Source organism: Polypterus senegalus, chromosome 16 (assembly GCF_016835505.1).
Source record: "Polypterus senegalus isolate Bchr_013 chromosome 16, ASM1683550v1, whole genome shotgun sequence".
Classification (NCBI taxonomy): Eukaryota; Metazoa; Chordata; class Cladistia; order Polypteriformes; family Polypteridae; genus Polypterus; species Polypterus senegalus.
In genome coordinates, this window is record NC_053169.1 from 18,390,103 (window position 1) to 18,410,692 (window position 20,590).

Here is a 20,590-nt window from a genome sequence, read left to right on the forward strand (position 1 = left end):
TCTCTATAGGTGAAAGATCTGGACTGCAGACTGGCCATTTCAGTACCCGGATCCTTCTCCTACGCAGCCATGATGTTGTGATTGATGCAGAATGTGGTCTGGCATTATCTTGTTGAGAAATGCAGGGTCTTCCCTGAAAGAGATGACGTCTGGATGGGAGCATATGTTGTTCTAGAACCTGAATATATTTTTCTGCATTGATGGTGCCTTTCCAGACATGCAAGCTGCCCATGCCACACGCACTCATGCAACCCCATACCATCAGAGATGCAGGCTTCTGAACTGAGCGTTGATAACAACTTGGGTTGTCCTTGTCCTCTTTGGTCCGGATGACATGGCGTCCCAGATTTCCAAAAGAACTTCGAATCGTGACTTGTCTGACCACAGAACAGTCTTCCATTTTGCCACACTCCATTTTAAATGATCCCTGGCCCAGTGACAACGCCTGAGCTTGTGGATCTTGCTTAGAAATGGCTTCTTCTTTGCACTGTAGAGTTTCAGCTGGCAAGGCGGATGGCATGGTGGATTGTGTTCACTGACAATGGTTTCTGGAAGTATTCCTGAGCCCATTCTGTGATTTCCTTTACAGTAGCATTCCTGTTTGTGGTGCAGTGTCGTTTAAGGGCCCGGAGATCACGGGCATCCAGTATGGTTTTACGGCCTTGACCCTTACGCACAGAGATTGTTCCAGATTCTCTGAATCTTCGGATGATGTTATGCACAGTTGATGATGATAGATGCAAAGTCTTTGCAATTTTTCGCTGGGTAACACCTTTCTGATATTGCTCCACTATCTTTCTGCGCAACATTGTGGGAATTGGTGATCCTCTACCCATCTTGGCTTCTGAGAGACACTGCCACTCTGAGAAGCTCTTTATATACCCAATCATGTTGCCAATTGACCTAATTAGTGTTTATTGGTCTTCCAGCTCTTCTTTATGCTCAAATTAACTTTTTCCAGCCTCTTATTGCTACTTGTCCCAACTTTTTTGGGATTTGTTGACACCGTGAAATTTTGAATCAACATATTTTTCCTTTAAAATGATACATTTACTCGGATTAAACGTTTGATCTGTCATCTACGTTCTATTACAAATAAAATATTGACATTTGCCATCTCCACATCATTGCATTCAGTTTTTATTCACAATTTGTTTAGTGTCCCAACTTTTTTGGAATCCGGTTTGTACAACATCCCAGTGTTCCAAATCCTGTTTATGTAGACATTAAACACATTTTCTTCATGCAGTGAACCACAGACACGTGGAATAAGTTACCAAGTGTGGTGGACGGCTGGGGCTCATGCCCAGTTGGGATGTCTGGAGGATGGAACGACCGGGAGAGGAGCAGAGAGAGGAACACGAGATGGCAGTCGCCCTGATGGGTGTTGGGGCCACGGGAACAGAGCTTGGAAGCCCGTGGCCACCACCATGGGGTGCCTGGACATTTGCTAAGCCCAAGACTGCAGCTCTTCCGCCACACCAGGAAGTGCTGCAGGAAGGTCATCAGGGAGCATCTGGAGCACATCTGGGTACATTAGAAAAGGGGTCGCCTCACTCCAGTCAGGGAGCCGGAGTCGGGTGGCAGAGGACAGAGCTTTGCGAGAGAGGAGTGGAGGCGGCAGAAGCAAAAAGAGAAGAGAAAGAAAGTAAAGGACTGCGTATCTGTGAGCAGTATTCTTGTTGGTTTGTGCACTGTGTGTGCTGTTAAGGACTGTGTATTGTGTTGTGCAGGGGAAGGGAAAATAAAAGTGTGTGTTTAGACTTCTGTGTGTCCTGGTGTCTGTCTGTAGTCGGGCTGAATGTTCACACAGGTAATCCGCTAAATAGTAGCACCTTCAATGTAGAGGTCTGTGAGGCTCTCTCAGGCCACTCCTGATAAAGTGCCATCTCAGTTCTGCTTGTTCCCATCCACCTGCTCCCACTCCTACAAAATTTCCTCCCACGTACCCAATTTCCTCTCATGAATTGGGCACGAAGCCTAAGTGGATTGTTAAAACAGCAGAATCTGTAGGGAAAAAAAATACTTCAACTATCACTATAATGCCTGTGATAATGCATTTGAGAACTTAGTTAAAAAACACAGAGACAATACCGCATCGCACACACATGCACACTAACTTTTGCTTTTTCTACTGCATGTGGTTTTACAGTAAAACGTAATATTAATGATAAATTAGAACAGTAAAATAACATTTAAAATCATTTACAGTGGTACCTCGGTAAATACGTCCTTAATCCGTTCCAGATCCTTTGACTTATACCAAACAGGACGTATACCAAATGAATTTTTCCCATAAGAAATAAAGGGAAAATGATTAATCCGTTCCCATGAAAAAAAATCCTATTGTTATTGGCATATTATACATTGATGGGGTTGTATAAAATAATTTAAACACTGCTTAATACTAAAATACATAAATACAAAAGCAATTAGATGAAATAAATGAAAATTTAACCTCACTTTACTTTTTAATAACGTCTTTGTTTTTCACAATCGTAGATACCGTCGTTCTCGGCATACGGCAGCCAAGTCCCGGATACGCATGCCACATTCATACTTTTCAACAATCAATTCAAATTTATGTGAAAATTCACAGAGAGTTATAGCACGGGTTGTTCACTGAATGCTAGCAACTGGCGTACTGACGCTCGTGGGCGGTCGTGGCTTTGTCTCGACAGAGGGTAGCACGCGATGTTCTAGCACGTGAGTCGTATTCCAAACAAAGGTCGTATACCAAGCAAAATGTTTTGCGTCCAAACAGGACGTATGCCAAGTTGGACTTATTCCAAAGCAGACGTATACCGAAGTACCACTGTATTTACTTTTCAATAGGCAATTTTCTCAGTGGTTCATCTACTGCACATATGTCAAACTCCAGGCCTCGAGGGTCGCAGTGGCAGCAGGTTTTCATTCTAACTATTTTCCTAATCAGTTTTCACTGCTAATTAACTTCCTTTCCCTTCATTTTCATAGCCCTGTTTTTAAGGATTCAGTCTTCTGAGTTGATTTGTTTGGCTCTATTCAATAAGGGCGCACACAAAAAGGCGAGCTTCAAAAGAGCGACCTCAATTGGGCGCGGCGAATAAAGGCATTCGTAGATAATTTAGTTCAAATGGCTCTGGAATATGTGAACAGCTCGTTGCAGGCCGGCCTATTCCAAGGCCAAGGAAGACCTACAAAGACACTTCAGAGTGAATTAAATCAATTGTCCTTGATTATGCTAATAGACCGCATCTCGAATATCTACGTGGCATTGCACATATTCTACAGCTTCAAGCGTAACACAACAATGAGTAAGAGCAGAAAACAACGAAATATAGAGAGCTTTAGAAATAGTTTGTTAGAAGTTCATGCATTAATTAACTGGATGTATTAATATTCTTGCTTTTGCCTTTTTATACGTTCAATCATTGCCTTTATCTAATACATTTTCTGTAATAATTTTGTTGCATTTGCCTTTATTCGCTGAGCCCAACTGAGGTCGCCCTTTTGAAGCTCACCTTTATTTACGCGCCCTTATTGAAGGATATCGATTTGTTTCTTCATTAAATGATGAGCCAACAGGTGACCAGCTAAATTGGGGCTTCAAACTCCAACCAATTTCACTCCAACCAGTTCTTAATGAGAAGCCGATTCTTTCTGTTAATTAAACCTGTCATTTAATTCCATGGCTTGTTGCTGCTCTCATTCTGCCACAGTAGACATTTCCAAAACTGTTGATTTTCTGTTTTTTCTAAGAACACCGTCAAAATGTTTTGGTGATCTGAGAGATCAACCTTACCGAGACCTTCACCATTCTTTATTTTCAGATATTGTGTGATGGGCACAGGTGAGCTGGTCATGTGGCAGCTTGCTTTGTGCCTCATTATTGTTTGGCTGCTAATAATTAAGGAAAAAGAAACAACTACGGGGCCCGAGTCAACTTCATTAAATATAAGGCAAAAGAAGTTAATTAGCAGCCAAAACTGGTTACTAATTAAGAAGATGGTAAGAATGAAGACCTGCAGCCACTATGGCCCTCCAGCACCCGGAGTTTGACACCCCTGACCGCCTCTTAACCTCCTGCATTTGCTCACAGCTCTCACATTTAGTCCTCTACTGCAAAACCTGGAGTTGGGCACTGTGGGATTTCAATGGGAATGCAGACCTCTATGTTTAAGCTCAGTTTGATGTTATTTTGGATAAATTAGATGAATAACAGGGTGGCACGGTGGCGCAGTGGTAGCGCTGCTGCCTCGCAGTTAGGAGACCCGGGTTTGCTTCCCGGGTCCTCCTGTGTGGAGTTTGCATGTTCTTCCCGTGTCTGCGTGGGTTTCCTCCGGGCGCTCCGGTTTCCTCCAACAGTCCAAAGACATGCAGGTTAGGTGGATTGGCAATTCTAAATTGGGCTTGGTGTGTTTGTGTGTGTCCTGCGGTGGGTTGGCACCCTGCCCAGGATTGGTTCCTGCCTTGTGCCCTGTGTTGGCTGGTATTGGCTCCAGCAGACCCCCGTGACCCTGTGTTCGGATTCATCGGGTTGGAACATGGATGGATGGATAGATGAATAACAGCTGAAAGCCTTGTTCTCATTAAAAAAACTGGTATAATGTTCTAACATTACAATACACCTAGGACATGGAACAAGTGATGCCCGAGCTGGACATCAAGCCATATATAGTATTTCTGACTAACCTCCTGCTTACTGCTATTTTTCAGGGGTCGAGTGCAAACCAGGCTGCAACCTTGGTCACGGGCACTGTGACGAGAATGGCATCTGTAGGTAAGATGGACTGAGAGTCATACCATTAAAATAAAGAGCTATACTGCTGATGTTTGCCAGGCTAGTTGAGGATGCTAAGCTGGGTCATTGTATGTGATTGTGTTATGATGTAAACACCTGAACAAAAATAAAGATGTTATACTTGGTGTGCACTGAGTAATCGATGTACAGTCTATGTTAGGCTGTGACAAGCAACTCACAATGAATAACAGTAGAATGAATGCATCTGAAGCGGTTAGGACTTCCTTTCTCTCTCTCTCCCTCTCTCTGTTTCTTTCTTTTCTTCTTTGCTGAGGTGTTCTCCAGCTGATATGGGGATGAATAATTATATACTGTGTGTATCCTACATCTTAGGCATGTTTTTATTAGACACATAATACAATAGTCAGGTCAGGTCGCAGAGCATGCACTGGTACAGAACATTCCTGCACCCACAACACGACGAAACAGCTCAGGATCCTGGTTGGCAACCTCCAAGCCAGACATGTGGAAATGACCATCAATCTGCCGCAGCCAGGTGCTACATGGGTGTACCCTTGGCCTGGTCCAGCCGCTTGGGTCCTCAGCAATGAGGTTCCTGTGAGCCAGATTACCCTCTGGGAATCGCCCCACATGTTGTAGTGCCATAACTAACGCTCCCTCACAATACAAGTGCCTCATTCTGGACTCTGACAGCAACCTCTCGATCAACACAAAGTCAAACCAGTGGTACCCAAGGATTCGCCAAAGAGACACAGTACCAGAGGAGTCCAGTCTTTGTCTCAGGTCACTGGTCATCGTCCATGTCTTGCAACCATATAGCAAGAAAGGAAGCACAAGGAAATTCGTCCAAACACATTGCTGATGGCTCTGCCCAAGAAGTCTTGGTTTTTATCCAGGACACTTACAAACCCAGACACTCAGACTCCTCGCTCAGTCTCTCGAGAGTCCCCATCAGAGCCTCCACTGACTCTGCGAATATCACAGCATCATCAGTAAAGTCAAGATCAGCAAATCTTTCTTCACCAACAGATGCCCTATACCCGCTGGACCCCACGACCCTGCCGAACACCCAGTCCATACAAGCACTGAACAAGGAAGGAGCAAGAACACACCTCTGAAGAACCCCAGAATCAACTGATTATAATGCAGAGGTTCTGCCTCCCCTCTGCACAGCACTCACAGTACCAGTGTACAGGCCAGCAATGACATCCAGCAACTTTGGGGGGATCTCAGGACGTCCCACAGAGCAGCTTGAGTCGAATGCCTTACAGAAATTGGCAAAGGCTGCAAAGAAACTCTGCCAATATTCGCATTTGCTCTCCATGAGAACTATCAGTGCCAGGATGTGATTGATGATAGACTTCTTAGTCATGAAACCAGACTGCTCCGGTTGCTGGTAGGTAAGCAAGTGATCATGGTTCCTATTGAGGATGACTTTAGCAAGGACCTTACCCAGCACCAAGAGCAGTGTTATCCCCCTGTAGTTGCCACAATCCAGGTGTTCACTCTTCCCTTTCCAGATAGGGATGACAAGTCCCGTTTTCCAGTCAGTTGAGATGATGCCCATCTCCCAAATGGAAGCAAAGTCTTGCAGTCTTCCCTACCCTCAGCTGGTTCACCACCTATACAATCTCAATGTGATTGGTTGGTTCACAGCTAATTGGAGGATCAGCCTGAAGAACCATGGACCCAGAAATATCCAACTTCCTAGCCACAGGCTCAGCCTTAAATAGCTGCTCAAAGTAGCGTACCCAGTGGGTCAAAACTGCAGCATCATCTGTAAGGACCGTTCCACCACCTGCCTTGATTTGCCCCTCTCCAAGGAACAGAATGTGCATAATGCCTCGAATCCTCTGTAAGCAGGACGTGGGTCACTTAACCATAGATGGTGTGTCACATGCTCATTGATTCCTCTAACAAACACCTCATTATCTGCCCTCAATATACAATAGTGATAAAAGCATATAGTAGTAGAGCATAGGAAAGTTTAGGGTTAATTGCACTTTGTCCATCAGTTACTCTATTATGAAATTTGTTGAGCTGCTTGCCTTACCACATGACTGAATGGAACCAGTAAGGAGAGGAGTTTGAGGTCAGCATAGGCTGAAGTGGTAAGTGAAAGAGGCACGTCCTGTGAGACTGTTGCCATGGATAAAACATTGACTAATGGAAAAATTGACAAGAAAGATAGGAACTGGAATGAGTGGCCAGTGTCCACAATGCGAAGGGTATCGTCACTACTGTTTGATGTCCCATTGGCCCAAAAATGTCACAGGAAAGTGCGAAAAACTGCCTAAATACTGTGGTAGATCAACAGTCTGAGTTCCAGACCCAGCATAATGACTGAACAGCACAATGCATGCAAGAAGAACTTCCACACATTAGGCACATTAGTCTTCCATCCAAAAATACTGCTATTGTCATGGAGAAAAGCTCATTCTCACTCGGAAGAAAACACACAAAGTTTCTGCAAGAGCAATCAGAATAAGACTTTATTACAGTACATAGAACACAAAGCTGTCTCAGTTCAGTGAAGTGAGCACCATTAGTCCGGTGGAACCTCATATTTATTGAAATTCTTATCACAAGACTACCTCACTATGCATATTTCTAATCATTATCTGACTCCCAGTACCCAACTCCTCCATTTCTCTTTTTTGCTTACCCCACCAATATTTTCTGATGCGCATAATTGCTTTCTACTCCTCACGTGCCATCATTATCTTCACCCGAGAGACATGCTCGCCATCTGGCCCAAGGAATGACCACCTCTTAATTACCTGTCATATTCTTAACCTTCGGTTTGTAAATATTGGTGGAATCCCATATTACTTAGTGAATAAAAAGTATGGGGCATAAGCTCCATATTTAACTTATATAACTCTTACTTTGCCGGAAGCCATTGGTCACAATATGTTGACATATGAATATGTGTTACTTTGAATACTTAAAAATTCTCTATACTATCCATAAAGGTTGTATTTTTGGGTAAATGTCACACATATTTGTAATCACTTTGCTTCAGCTTTAGACACATTTTAGGAATTAAGGACATTAATGCATAAGACTTAAAATGAATGAACAGAAAGCTGTATCTGCTCCCCTGCTTGGCTGCCAAACACTCCATTTACTCTCTTAACAGTCAGCCCTGGGTTGGATTGTCTCATGATTAGTGTCAGTGAAAGAGTACAGTCTGACACCTGACTAATAGAAAAAGAGGAAAAAGAGGACGATGAAGATATTATAGGTGAAGTGGGCTCCCTCTGTGACACCCACACAACAAAACACCAATGGTCATCCTCTCTAGGTAGCACCAGATTTTGTGGAATTGTCAGAGGGTAAGGGTGGTGGCAATTCAAAAGTTGCATGGCTGAGTACATCAGCTCTTGGTGCATCAACATGTGTGGAACCCAAAGATGCAGGTGTTTTAAATTGTAAAGGTGTAGTAATCCTTTTTCTAACTTGAAAATAATTCTTTTTTGGTACAATAAACCAATCAGTGTTTTAATTAGGAGATTTTTTTTTTGCCTTTTTCTGGAAACAAATTTACTAAGAATAACATTATATTAGCAACAATTCTAAATTGGCCTGGCATGATTGAGTGTGGGTGAGTGTGCCCTGTGAAGGACTGGTATCCTACACAGATTTTGCTCTTGTCTTGCTCCTGATGTGGCTGGGATAGACTCCAGTGCCTGAACTGGTGATCATGAACTGGATCAAGCAGGTTCAATAATGGATAGAGTGAAACACAAAGCACAAAATGTAAAACAAAGACACACTAATTACACTCTGGGCCTGACAACATGGACCATTAACCTCATTTTACCTAAAGGGATGGCTTGCCCTGTCCAAAATTAGTTCCTGCCTTGTACCTAATGCGGCCAAGACAAACGTTGGCCTTCTGTGCCTCTTAATTGAAGCAAGCAGGTTCAGGAAATGGATGAACAGATGTGTGAATTAATCAAATAAAATTCTTTTTCCATAACCCAGCAGCAATATCACTGTTTTTACTCTAATATTCGCAGAATAGAAGCAAATTTTTCGATAGCATTGATGGCTGATCACCACCAGCAGCCCTTAGTTCACTGACATGTTTATTCTTAGTACTTACACCTTATATTCAAAGACTTGTCGTCACTGGAGAATTTTAAAGAGCTTCACATCTGCTAGTTCTGTCCTAAAATGTCAATTTTATGAGCACAACCAGTATTTTTAAAACACCAGGAGGCACTCAAGACATGCTCATCTAGGGCCTGGTAAATATAAACATAATAAATCACAACAGTAGGTGACAGATGCAAGTGGAATGTATATATAAGTGCCAGCTTACTAAGTATCATGATGCACTCTAGAAATGAAGTAGCTGGCACTGTCTATAGGGCCTGAGTCTGAAAGTGCATGTGCACACGTGTATATTTTTACAAGCAGATTATTTTTATTTCATTTTGTAATTTACAAATGCACTTCCTTCTTTCATTCAATTATAATTATTTGGGGGCAGAGTCCATGGGGAGCCGGCACTAAACCAGGATCAGGTACCAGTCCACCACAAGGCACGCTCGCTCAACAACAACGGCCTGATTTAAAGTGGCTGATCTGTCTGAGTTTGCACAATTTTGGGATGTGGTAGAAAGACAAAGTATCCACACGGATGGGAAGCCTGCAAATTCCACACTTATAAAGAGTTTGAACCCAGGACGTATATTGAACTAAAACAAAATTATTTCCACGATGTAAAGACAAATATGTTCTGCTTGTATTTTAAGGTGTTGGTTCGGTGGTAACTGGGTGACAGTCAACTCGGCGAAAAGACAACTCAGCAAAGAAACAACTTGGTGACATCCTTTACCAGTTAGGTAATTGTTAGGTTCAAAGAGATTTTTTAATTATATTTAAATGAAAACATGATTTAAAATGTTGAAAATGAAATTATATAATTGACGAACGAACTTTATTCTGCAGATGGAACAAACTCTATTTTACATTATCTTCTGCAACCAAAATTGCTAATCGTTTATATAAATTGTATTGATTGTAATCATATGATAACGTTATTTAGAATACAAAGGGTGACCTGCGAGTACGGCTTAAGGAATATCTTTACTCTCAACATATCGGGACTCTCATAAAGCAGGTGATTCTGTGGATTTTCCGGCGCCCTACGTTGTCATTTAAATATCATTAAAAAATCTCTTTGAGCCTAACTATTACTTAACTGGTAAAGGATGTCGTCGTGTTGTTTTTTCACTGAGTTGTCTTTTCGCAGAGTTGTCTGTTACCCAGTTGCCCCTGAACGGCGTTTTAAATCTATTGATTGCCACTTTGACCAGCTCTATGTTCCAGAAGCAGTCCGTTTGTTATAGAATCTTGGTGGCCTGCATCGTTCCATTACAAATAACCTGCACTCGCAGATATGGGGCTATGGAGAGGCAGAATCTAACTCTCAACAGGGTCAGGCACAAGGGAGGCACCAACCCTGAATGAGACACCAGCCTATGGCTGGACACGAATACTTAAAGTCATATTCAAGCCTGTTTAAATCCACAAATTAACTTGATGTGCATGTTTGGGAAATGCTTTCCACTAGTCTCCTCATCAATTCCTCGATCCATTGTCAGAGCAATCCTTGCAACAGTAGGTGCAGAGCAAGAATCAAGTCTGGTCAGGGCACGAGTCCACTGCAGATTGGTCCTACTAAGAGTAAGGAAATTCGAACATATTACTCCCATCCTCAAATCACTTCATTGGCTCCCTGTTTCCTTCCGGATTGAGTACAAAATTCTTCTACTGACCCACAGATGTATCTATGGCCAGGCACCTTCTTACCTTCAGGATTTGATTCACTTACAAACTTCCAATCGGATCCTCAGATCATCTGGCAGCATGCAGCTTCATACTCCCCTTACTAAGCTCCGTACTATGGGGGGGTCGAGCTTTTTGCTCTGCTGCCCCACAGCTCTGGAATCAGCTCCCTGTTGAACTGAGAAATACACAAAACCTGGACATTTTTAAAGCAAATTTGAAGACTTTTTTATTTAGGAAAGCATATAATTGCTGAGATTGTTGATTTAATCTAGTCTTTTAAACTTTTAAATTTTGTGGTTATTGCTTTTGTTGTAGCACTTTGAGATCTTGTCAATGAAAAGTGCGTTATAAATAAAATCTATTATTATTATTATTATTATTAGATACCACTCCTTCATAAGGGGCTAGGCTAATTTAGAATCCTCAGTTATTCTAACATACATGTAAGAAGGAAGCCATAGTACCTGGAACAAAACCCATGAAGACCAAGAGAGAGAGATGCAAACCCCACAAATACAGTGATTAGGCTGAACTGAACCCAGGCTCCTGAAACTGAAAAGCAGCAGTATCAAGCACTGCCTCACCATCTACAGCATGGGTGATTGAACTCCGGTCCTGAAGGGCCTCAGCAGCTACAGGTTTTCATTCTAACCATTTTACAATACAATACAATACAGTTTATTTTTGTAGAGCCCAAAATCACACAAGAAGTGCCGCAATAGGCTTTAACAGGCCCTGCCTTTTGTCAGCCCCCCAACCAAGACTCTCTAAGAAGACAAGGAAAAACTCCCAAAAAAACCCTTGTAGGGGAAAAAAATGGAAGAAACCTTGGGAAAGGCAGTTCAAAAAGAGACCCCTTTCCAGGTAGGCTGGGTGTGCAGTGGGTGTCAAAAAGAAGGGGGTCAATACAATACAATACACAGAACGGATCAAATCCTCAATACAGTATACAAATAAAAATTTTACAAGTACGGACCAGAATTTAACAGTAGATGATATTCCATAATATGATTTGGATTTGTTTAGAGTCCTGGAGACCTCAGCCATCAAGCTGCCTCCCCCAATTGGCCATTCCACAGCTGAAACATTGCTTGGCCTGCCAATCCAATGAAAGGACCCTTCTACCCCATGATTCCTGTGATCCTCCATCAGGGATGACTTTACCTTAGGTAGGCAAAACAACTTGGTGTGTGGGCCGTGGCACCAAGTGCCACATTTGAGTATGGAGAAGAGAAACAGAATAGGTGAGGGTTAGTAACAAATTATAACTGTCATGTTACTTATGTTTTAGTGCTAATGACTAACAACAGAGATGCAGTCTGTACAGGTAATCAGCAGCTCTAGTCAGGGTGTGCCAAACTGAAGTAGTGAGTCTTGAAAGCTGAGACCGAAGGGGCATCTCTTATAGTAGCAGGCAGACCAGTCCACAGTTTAGGGGCCCTGTAACTAAAAGCTCGACTTCCCATTCTTGGAATCCTAAGCAGACCGGCATCTTGAGATCTTAATGTGCGCTCAGGTTTGTAAGTCATGATAAGTTCAGACAAGTAAGCAGGACCTTGGCCATTTAATGCTTTATATGTTAAAAGGAGGATTTTGAAATCTGCCCTAAACTTAACCGGGAGCCAGTGTAAGGATTTAAGAACTGGAGTTATGTGTTCGTATTTTCTTGTTCTTGTAATAATTCTTGCAGCAGTATTTTGGATTAACTGGAGGCTGTATAAAGAACAGTTTGAACAGCCAGTGAACACTGCATTGCAGTAGTCAATCCTACTAGAGATAAATGCAGGAATTAATTTTTTAGAATCCTGTTTATTTAGAAAGCGACTTAATTTCCCAACATTTTTAGGATGGAAGAAACATGATTTGGACAACTTTGTAATATGTGCTTTAAACGACTTGCTAGTGTCAAAGAGAACTCCTAGATTACGGGCTGATTAATGGTGATTCCTACTGAGTTAAATGACGACAAAATAGTGTTGTGATCAGCGTCATTCCCTCCAACAATTAACCTCTGTGTTTAAAGACAAGTAGTTCTCATCCAGCCACTCCTTTAACTCACTAACACAACTAATTAAAGACAATATCGGAGAAACTTCATTTGATCTAAATGAATGGTATAACTGGGTGTCATCTGCATACGAGTGAAAATTAACATTATGTTTCCTAATGAGAGATCCCAGTGGAAGCATGTAAAGTGAAAACAGTAAAAGTCTGAGTACTGAGCCCTGCGGGACACCATATTGAACTTCTGTGTATAATAATGGAGTCCTGTCAGCACATTTCTGTACATACTGGAATCGATTTGATAAATAAGAACTGAACCAAGCGAGCACGGGGCCTGTAATCGCAACATCGTTTTCTAGCCTGTGCAATAAAATAAAATGGTCAATGGTGAATTTTCTTCATTAGTGACCAGTTTTTGCTACTAATTAACTTCTTTGCCTTAATTTTAATTAACTTGACTCGGGCCCCTTTGTCCTTAATTAGCAGCCAAATAATAATGAGACACAAAACAAGCCACCACATGACCAGCTCGCCTGTGCCCACCACGCAGCATCTGAAAATAAAGAAAGGTGATGGTCTCAGTAAGGTTGATCTCTCAGGCCACCAAAACATTTTGATGATGTTCTTAGAAAAAACAAAAAAATCAATCAGTTTTGGAAATGTCTGCTGTGGCAGAATGAGAGCAGCAACAAGCCATGGAATTAAATAACGAGTTTAATTAACAGCAAGAATTGGCTTCTCATTAAGAAAGTGATTGGAGTTGAAAGCCTCAATTTAGCTGGTCGTCTGTTGGCTCATTTCATGTCTCATTTCTTTTTCGATGTCATTTAATGAAGAAAAGAATCAATTCAGAGGACTGAATCCTTCAAAACAGGGTTATTAAAATGATGGGAAAAGAAGTTAATTAACAGTGAAAACTGATTAGGAAAAGGGTTAGAATGAAAACCAGCAGCCACTCTGGCCCTCCAGGCCCAGAGTTGGACACCCCTGCTCTACAGTTTATGTGTATTACGATATGTCTGACCTACATTATTAAAATGACTCCATTCTACTGCCCATTAAAGAATGTTTTAATACTGTATGACTGTTTTTAGATTTTATTTTCATTGCAGTCAACTGGCACTTTTTTCTCTTATTGAAGGTATAACAATTTATAACAACAACAGCATTTATTTATATAGCACATTTTCGTACAATTAATGTAGCTCAAAGTGCTTTAGATGATGAAGAAAAGAGAAATAAAAGACAAAGCAAGAATTAAAATAAGATAACACCGATTGACATAGAATAAGAGTAAGGTCCGATGGCCAGGGAGGACAAAAAAAAAAACAAAGAAAAAACTCCAGATGGCTGGAGAGAAAAAATAAAATCTGCAGGGGTTCAGAGGCCACAGGACCACCCAGCCCGCTCTGGGCATTCTACCTGACATAAATGAAACAGTCCTCTTTGTATTTAGGGTTCTCATGGAAGAACTTGATGATGATGATGATGGTCATGTAGACTTCTGGCTTTTAATGTAGGACATCACGGTGCTTTGATTAGGTGGTGATGGTGCAGATCGCTACCACAGAAAACCAGAAAAAGAAACAGAAGAGAGAGTAGGGGTCAGTATGGATTTTAAAGCCACCATGAATAGTTATTATAATAAGTTAAATATACAGAGTATCAGGATTAAACATCTGAGATAGAACATCTTAGAAAAACATTGCAATTCTTATTTAAAAAAATATAATACTGCTCACATTTGCAGGGCGGAATCTCACACACATACATTCACAGTAACACTGGATCAGTACAGTAAATGAAAAGTGTGCTATTCTGAAACACGCTTTGTGTACCGCAGTCAATGAATGCACAGGATACAAAGACTTACCCATGAAGGGATGGGGTACTGTCAAGAAAACGACAGCACACTAACTGAGATTGCACTAAAAGCTGGGAGCTACTCCATTAGCTGCCATAATCTTCATCAGTCACAGTCTGAAATTTCACCCAGCGATGCTACGGTAGCTCTGTTTGTGGGTGTAGTGTAAATCACACTCGATCTGCTTCCAAATTTAACATTTCCAGCTTTTAAAAATGGAAACTTGCCTCTGACTGCCAAAGAGACATGACTGAAAATAGAGACAAATAGGATGGAGGTTCACTCTGTGACTGGTTTAACAAAAAGGGGTAGGGAGAGCAGACGAGGCAGCAGGGACATCAATTAAAATGCAGCACATGGATATTTATAAAACAAATGTGTCCACTGCGCCTTTCCAAGCACATTTGAAATAATCCATCCATCCATCCATCATCCAACCCACTATATCCTAACTACAGGCTCACAGGGGTCTGCTGGAGCCAATCCCAGCCAACACAGGGCACAAGGCAGGAAACAAACCCTGGGCAGGGTGCCAGCCCACCGCAGGGCACACACACACACACACAAGTGACAATTTAGAGTCACCAATCCACCTAACCTGCATGTCTTTGGACTGTGGGAGGAAACCAACGCAGACACGGGGAGAACATGCAAACTCCACGCAGGGAGGACCTGGGAAGCGAACCTAACTGCGAGGCAGCAGCCTCTGTGCCACCGTGCCGCCTGCCAATCTTCCACTAACCTGAAAGTATTTTAGACTCAAAAACAGGTATAATTTTTATGAAAACAATGAGAAAATAATAAAAATATATAAATGAATATGAAATCAATCAATCAAGGCATCTGGAAGGGAACAATGAACAGACAGAATGACTGAATCCCAGTTTGTTTTCACTGCAGGCCCAGTCACTATGACAGGTACAGCTCTTCAAAGCCATAAAATAGAAGCTGAAATATTGACAGGTGACAGAACAGGTCAAGTGGAGTTTGAAACACAATTTTCAGTTCTCATCACTGACTGTGTATGACCACGGGCAAGACGTTTAACCCTCCAGCTCCAAATGCAGAAATATGGAAATAAAAGCATCCTACCAGCTATTATGAAACCCAAGTAATCCAGGTCAGGACTACAATATGCAAACATTTAGCACAGAGGGAAACAGCCAGGCTGCCTGGAATAAGGAAATATATACAGTATATTTAGCTGATAAATTGAATTAATTTCCAATGTGTTTTTTTTAGTAAAAGTGACCATCATGTAAATATTTAACCTGTGAATTTGAAATTACTGATCCTGAAAGAACTTGTGTGAATTAGTGTTTTTCAGTTTCTATAATTTGAGTTCAAGTCTGCAAAAGAAGCACAACATTTTCAAATCCATCTACGACAGGGGTTCTCAACGTCGGTCCCGGGAACCCCCTGTGGCTGCGGGTTTTTGTTCAAACCAGTTTCTGTTTTTAATTGGAATCCTGGGGTAATTAAGTGAACTGTTATTTCCCAGATTATGTGTTTTGTGAACAATATAAAAATGAGAAAACTAAGTTTGGTTAAAATATATATATATATAATTCACTAAGGCAAGACAACCATGAAAAGGATTCACTAAGCTGCCGACAAGAGAGACACCTATGGTGCACACAGGAAGGAGCCACGCCCACCAACTCTAAGACCATTGGATACGACGACAACTCGCAGGGCCACGCCCACCAACTCGGACGCGACGACACAGAAAAAATGGCGTCATTTATGTTGTCTGTCGTAGAGGCCACATGCAGTGCAGGTCAGGTTAATGTCATGTACCTCCGAGCTACGTTGACTGTTCATAGAGGCATGTTTCTCACGGAGGTGAATCGCCATACGCAGCGCGTGAAACGGTTTGCGAGGGGTATCCCATGGGATCCTTAAAACAATCCTTTAAAACTGAGGTTAAAGCACAATGAAGGAATCAGTCTTTAAAAACCAATAAGCCCTGTGCCTCTGTTTCATTACCGTCTCACCTGCTTCACCAATGCAGGCCCTGCAACAGTCGAGACGCTCTGTCAGCAGCTGACCTTCTCTGTGCCTGACCGGTTCACACACAGGCAGCGCAAGAGAAAGCCGCGCCAGAGACAGACAGAGACACACACACAGGCAGCTGGTGGGCGGCTCTCCGTGAATTTCTCTTGCGAGCGGACACATGAGCAGGCAGTGTGTATGCTTCGAGAACGAGGGTGGACGCGACAGGACCATCTAGGAAAAATCATGTTGCGGATGTGATTCGCTGTATGCGGCGTGTAGAACAGTTTGTTTGTCGCAGATGTGAATCGCTGTATGCGGCGTGTAGAACAATTTGCGAGGGGTGTCCCTGTGTCTTTCCAGAAGTGTTCAACCATCAATAAATAATTATGCCGCGGGTTCACTATTGTGTTGTATTTTGCCCTCTCCAGAGTTCCATCTTTTCATTCACTTACTGTTGTATTCTCACACTAACCTGTTTTAGACAACCGTGTCTTTCCAGAAGTGTTTACCATTCAATAAATAATTATGCATGAGATTGAGCGTGTGTCTACCTGGCGTGGGTAAGCCGTTGAACCCCATTCGGGCTGCAAACCGTGAAATTGCCACTAAGTGCGACTCATACGCTCCCACTGTTTTCGTCCCTACCCTTTGTACACACCGCCCTCCCACACGTTGACTGTTCATAGAGACATGTTTCTCGCGGAGGTGAATCGCCATATGCAGCGTGTAAAACAGTTTGCGAGGGGTATCCCATGGGATCATTAAAACATTCCTTTACACCTGAGGTTAAAACACAATGAAGTGAGCAGTCTTTTTAAAAAACGAGTTTTCGGTTACGACGCACGACCGCGTGCACCATAGCAAAGTGTTGTACACGCTACATACAGCAATTCGCATCCGCGATAAACATGCGTCTTCTTAGATACTCCTGCACTTTGTACACACCCACCTCCCACCTCGCTACGCCGCATGGACGATTGTGTGTTGGTTCGTTCCGTGCATTGTTACAATGCTGCTTTTCTTGCTGATTTATTACATTACCGATTTTGCAAATGTTAAATTTTCTCCCTGTGCTTAAAAATTATTTAAAAGCCGGCCTGATTATGCGGCGTATGCAGGGCTGGATTTAGACTTGATAAGGCCCTAAGCTATTTGAGACATGGGGCCCTTTATAAGTCCAGATATTCTATGTAAGTGCCAAATATGATTTGTTTTGGGGGCCCCCAAGAAGGCGGGGGCCCTAAGCTATAGCTTGTGTAGCTTATACGTAAATCCTGCACTGGGCGTATGGTACGCCGCAGGTTGGCTAGTATATATATTGTGAGCTGGAGGGTTAATCGCACCCCAAATAGATACAGACGCCCCTGGGAAAACCACAAACCCTGAAACACTGACTACCACCCTCACATTGTTCCTTATCCTTGCACTATAACGCGTAATACAAGCCTCGCGCGGTACTCCGCCGACTTATAAGCCTTGCGCAGCGCCTGTCAGTTTTGGGAATTGATTGTTTGCTTTTATCTCTCTCTCTCCGCTCCTAGCGGAACTGTCATGTCTGACTTGTCATGGAGCACGTTTAAGCTCATGTGTTTGCAGTGTTTGAATAAAAATCCTTCTTGTTTCTACGACCTCCTGTGTCTCTGTGCAAATCTGTGACCATATATTTAACTGTACTAGGCAGTTATATAGGAATAATGTATTTTTTCTTTTTAGCAATATATCCATCTTGATTTTCATTCTACTTTTCCAGGTGTTTAATTAATCCATTATTTACTAATTAGTTAGTCTGATGCTAAAGTAGTTGCAGCCTTTCATGATTCAGTGTCGTTTGCCTGGGTGTCTGCTCTGCTCATTTTTAATTGTCATTACTAAAATACAATGAAGGAAGCAAACTGCACAGAGAAAGGGTGAAATATAACGAAAGCAACAAAAGGGAGTTGAGCATTTAAATCTATAGCAAACCATTACAGTATATGGTTTGCTCACACTTGCCCACGCTCCGCTAATACTAGGCCTGCTTGTTTTCAGGTATGTAGGAGAACGAATGGCATACATAGAGATAAAGCCATGCAGACCCAAGTAGACTGTGCATATTCCACGCAGACAATGACCAGGCTCAGGAATCTGAACCCTGAATAATGGATCCCTGAAACTGTGCCATTGGTAGCATTTCCACTCTGGGGTTGTGAAATCAGCACCAAACCTCATAGAGTCTGATGTATCATCAGTTAATGAGATCTGCTGAAAAAAGTCTTATGTTGTTATAAAGGCAGACATTACCATAAGGTTAAAGGTCAGAGCAATTCTACAGCAGCCAGGGTGATCGATTTATTTCACTTTTATTGTCCCAAAAGAACAAATTTGGTTTGCCAGGTTTTATAGAGAGACAACGCCATTAGAATTTAAATACATCATAAAGAACACATCCTCTGCATTATTAACAATAGGCACTCTAATCAATTTAATAATAACAATAATAATAATTAAATACCCTTTTCAGGAGTTTGCATGTTCTCCCCGTATCTGCGTGGGTTTCCTCCCACAGTCCAAAGACATGCAGGTTAGGTGGATTGGCACTCCTACATTGTCCCTAGTGTGTGTTTGGTGTGTGTGTGTGTGCCCTAAGGTGGGCTGGCACCCTGCCCAGGGTTTGTTTCCTGCCTTGTGCCCTATGTTGGCTGGGATTGGCTCCAGCAGACCCCTGTAGTTAGGATATAGTGGGTTGGACAATGACTGACTGACTGACTACCCTTTTAATTTTTTTGCATGTTGGTAATTAATTATTTACAGATTAGGATGTTAAATATATGCAGTGAGGTTTGGTCCATGAGTCACTTTGTGTTGATGTTCAAATTACACATTCCATCCATCCAAACTTTTTTATATTACGTTTAACTTTATGGCGGAGGGTGGAGGCACTGCTGCCTACCCAATAGCTCCTCTTATTTCCCGGCCAGCTTACGCTTTTTGTAAAGTTTGCATGTTCACGTCATGTCCATTTTCTTTGTGTTCCATGACTTTATTTTCTGTATCCCAGTAATGAGCAAGTCATTAGTTCTTCTTGGTTATGAGTGTATAGTACTCTGTAATGAACTGCCATCCTATTCAAGGTTGGTGCTCATTCTGAGATAAACAAAATCATAATGAAATTAAAGTAGATTTACAAAACAGAGGATTGACTGGATGGACACTTGTATTGGAGATAGAATTGTAAACCAGAACACATTTGGGGTACTGGATGATAAATGGACTCCCTCACCATGATAGTGCAACATTAAAAATAATCATTTTTTGAACCTGCTTGGTCCATTACACTAGCACTATTGCTCCGAAAATGTTACAAATTTGTCAACCCACTGCTGGTTGACCTCCGGTGCACATTACATTTCCTATTCAATGCTACCCCCTTGTGTTAAAACGTGGAGCTACAAGCTGCTGTACCTCCTAATACGGAACTGTTTTGCTTCCTACTCTATAGGTGTGATCCTGGGTGGGAAGGAGAACTTTGTGAAGACTGTACTCGGATGCTTGGATGTGTTCATGGCACATGCCACCAGTCCTGGCAATGCATCTGTGAGGAAGGCTGGGCTGGACGCTTCTGTGATAAAGGTAAGACTGTATTTATTGTAAGTTGTCTCTGTGATAATTAAGACATAATAATAATAATACGTTTTATTTATATAGCGCCTTTCCCATGCTCAAGGCACTTACAGAATATAAGGAAGAACAGCAGGGTATACAGAATATAGCATTGTACAAACCAAATAAATAAATAAAGAAGATTAAGACAGTAAATTCAGAGAAAGAAAAGTCTAACAGACAACATAACTGATGGTCTCGCACACACACACACAGGTTACATGAGCATCTTGACAGAGAGGTAAACTGAGAGAAGGGGAATAAAGCCAAGTTGAGCTAAAAGCCTTCCTGAACAGATGAGTTTTAAAAGAATTCATGGAGTCGGCTGATCTCATTAATTTCGGTAGGTCATTCCAGAGTCTGGGCACTCGCCATACAGCTGAAGGCCCTGCTGTCACCCATGGAGTGTAGATTAGTGTGGGGCACAACATTATATACTCAGCAAAAAAAGAAACGTCCTCTGACTTTCAACTGTTTTTACTTTCAGTAAACTTAATGTGTAAATATTTGTATGAACACTAAAAGAGTCAACACCA

The 20,590-nt window shown here is 42.0% G+C and overlaps 1 protein-coding gene across 2 annotated transcripts in view; it reads left to right on the forward strand.

Annotated features, from left to right (window-relative positions):
• The window catches only part of dlk2 (delta-like 2 homolog (Drosophila)), a 78,667-nt gene that overhangs the window by 49,581 nt on the left and 8,496 nt on the right, over positions 1-20,590 (forward strand). For both annotated transcript variants that reach the window (XM_039738852.1, XM_039738853.1), the window contains exons 3-4: positions 4,699-4,762; positions 19,894-20,024. In XM_039738852.1, the coding sequence (XP_039594786.1) occupies positions 4,699-4,762; positions 19,894-20,024 (195 nt within the window). The remainder of the gene's footprint in view (positions 1-4,698; positions 4,763-19,893; positions 20,025-20,590) is intronic.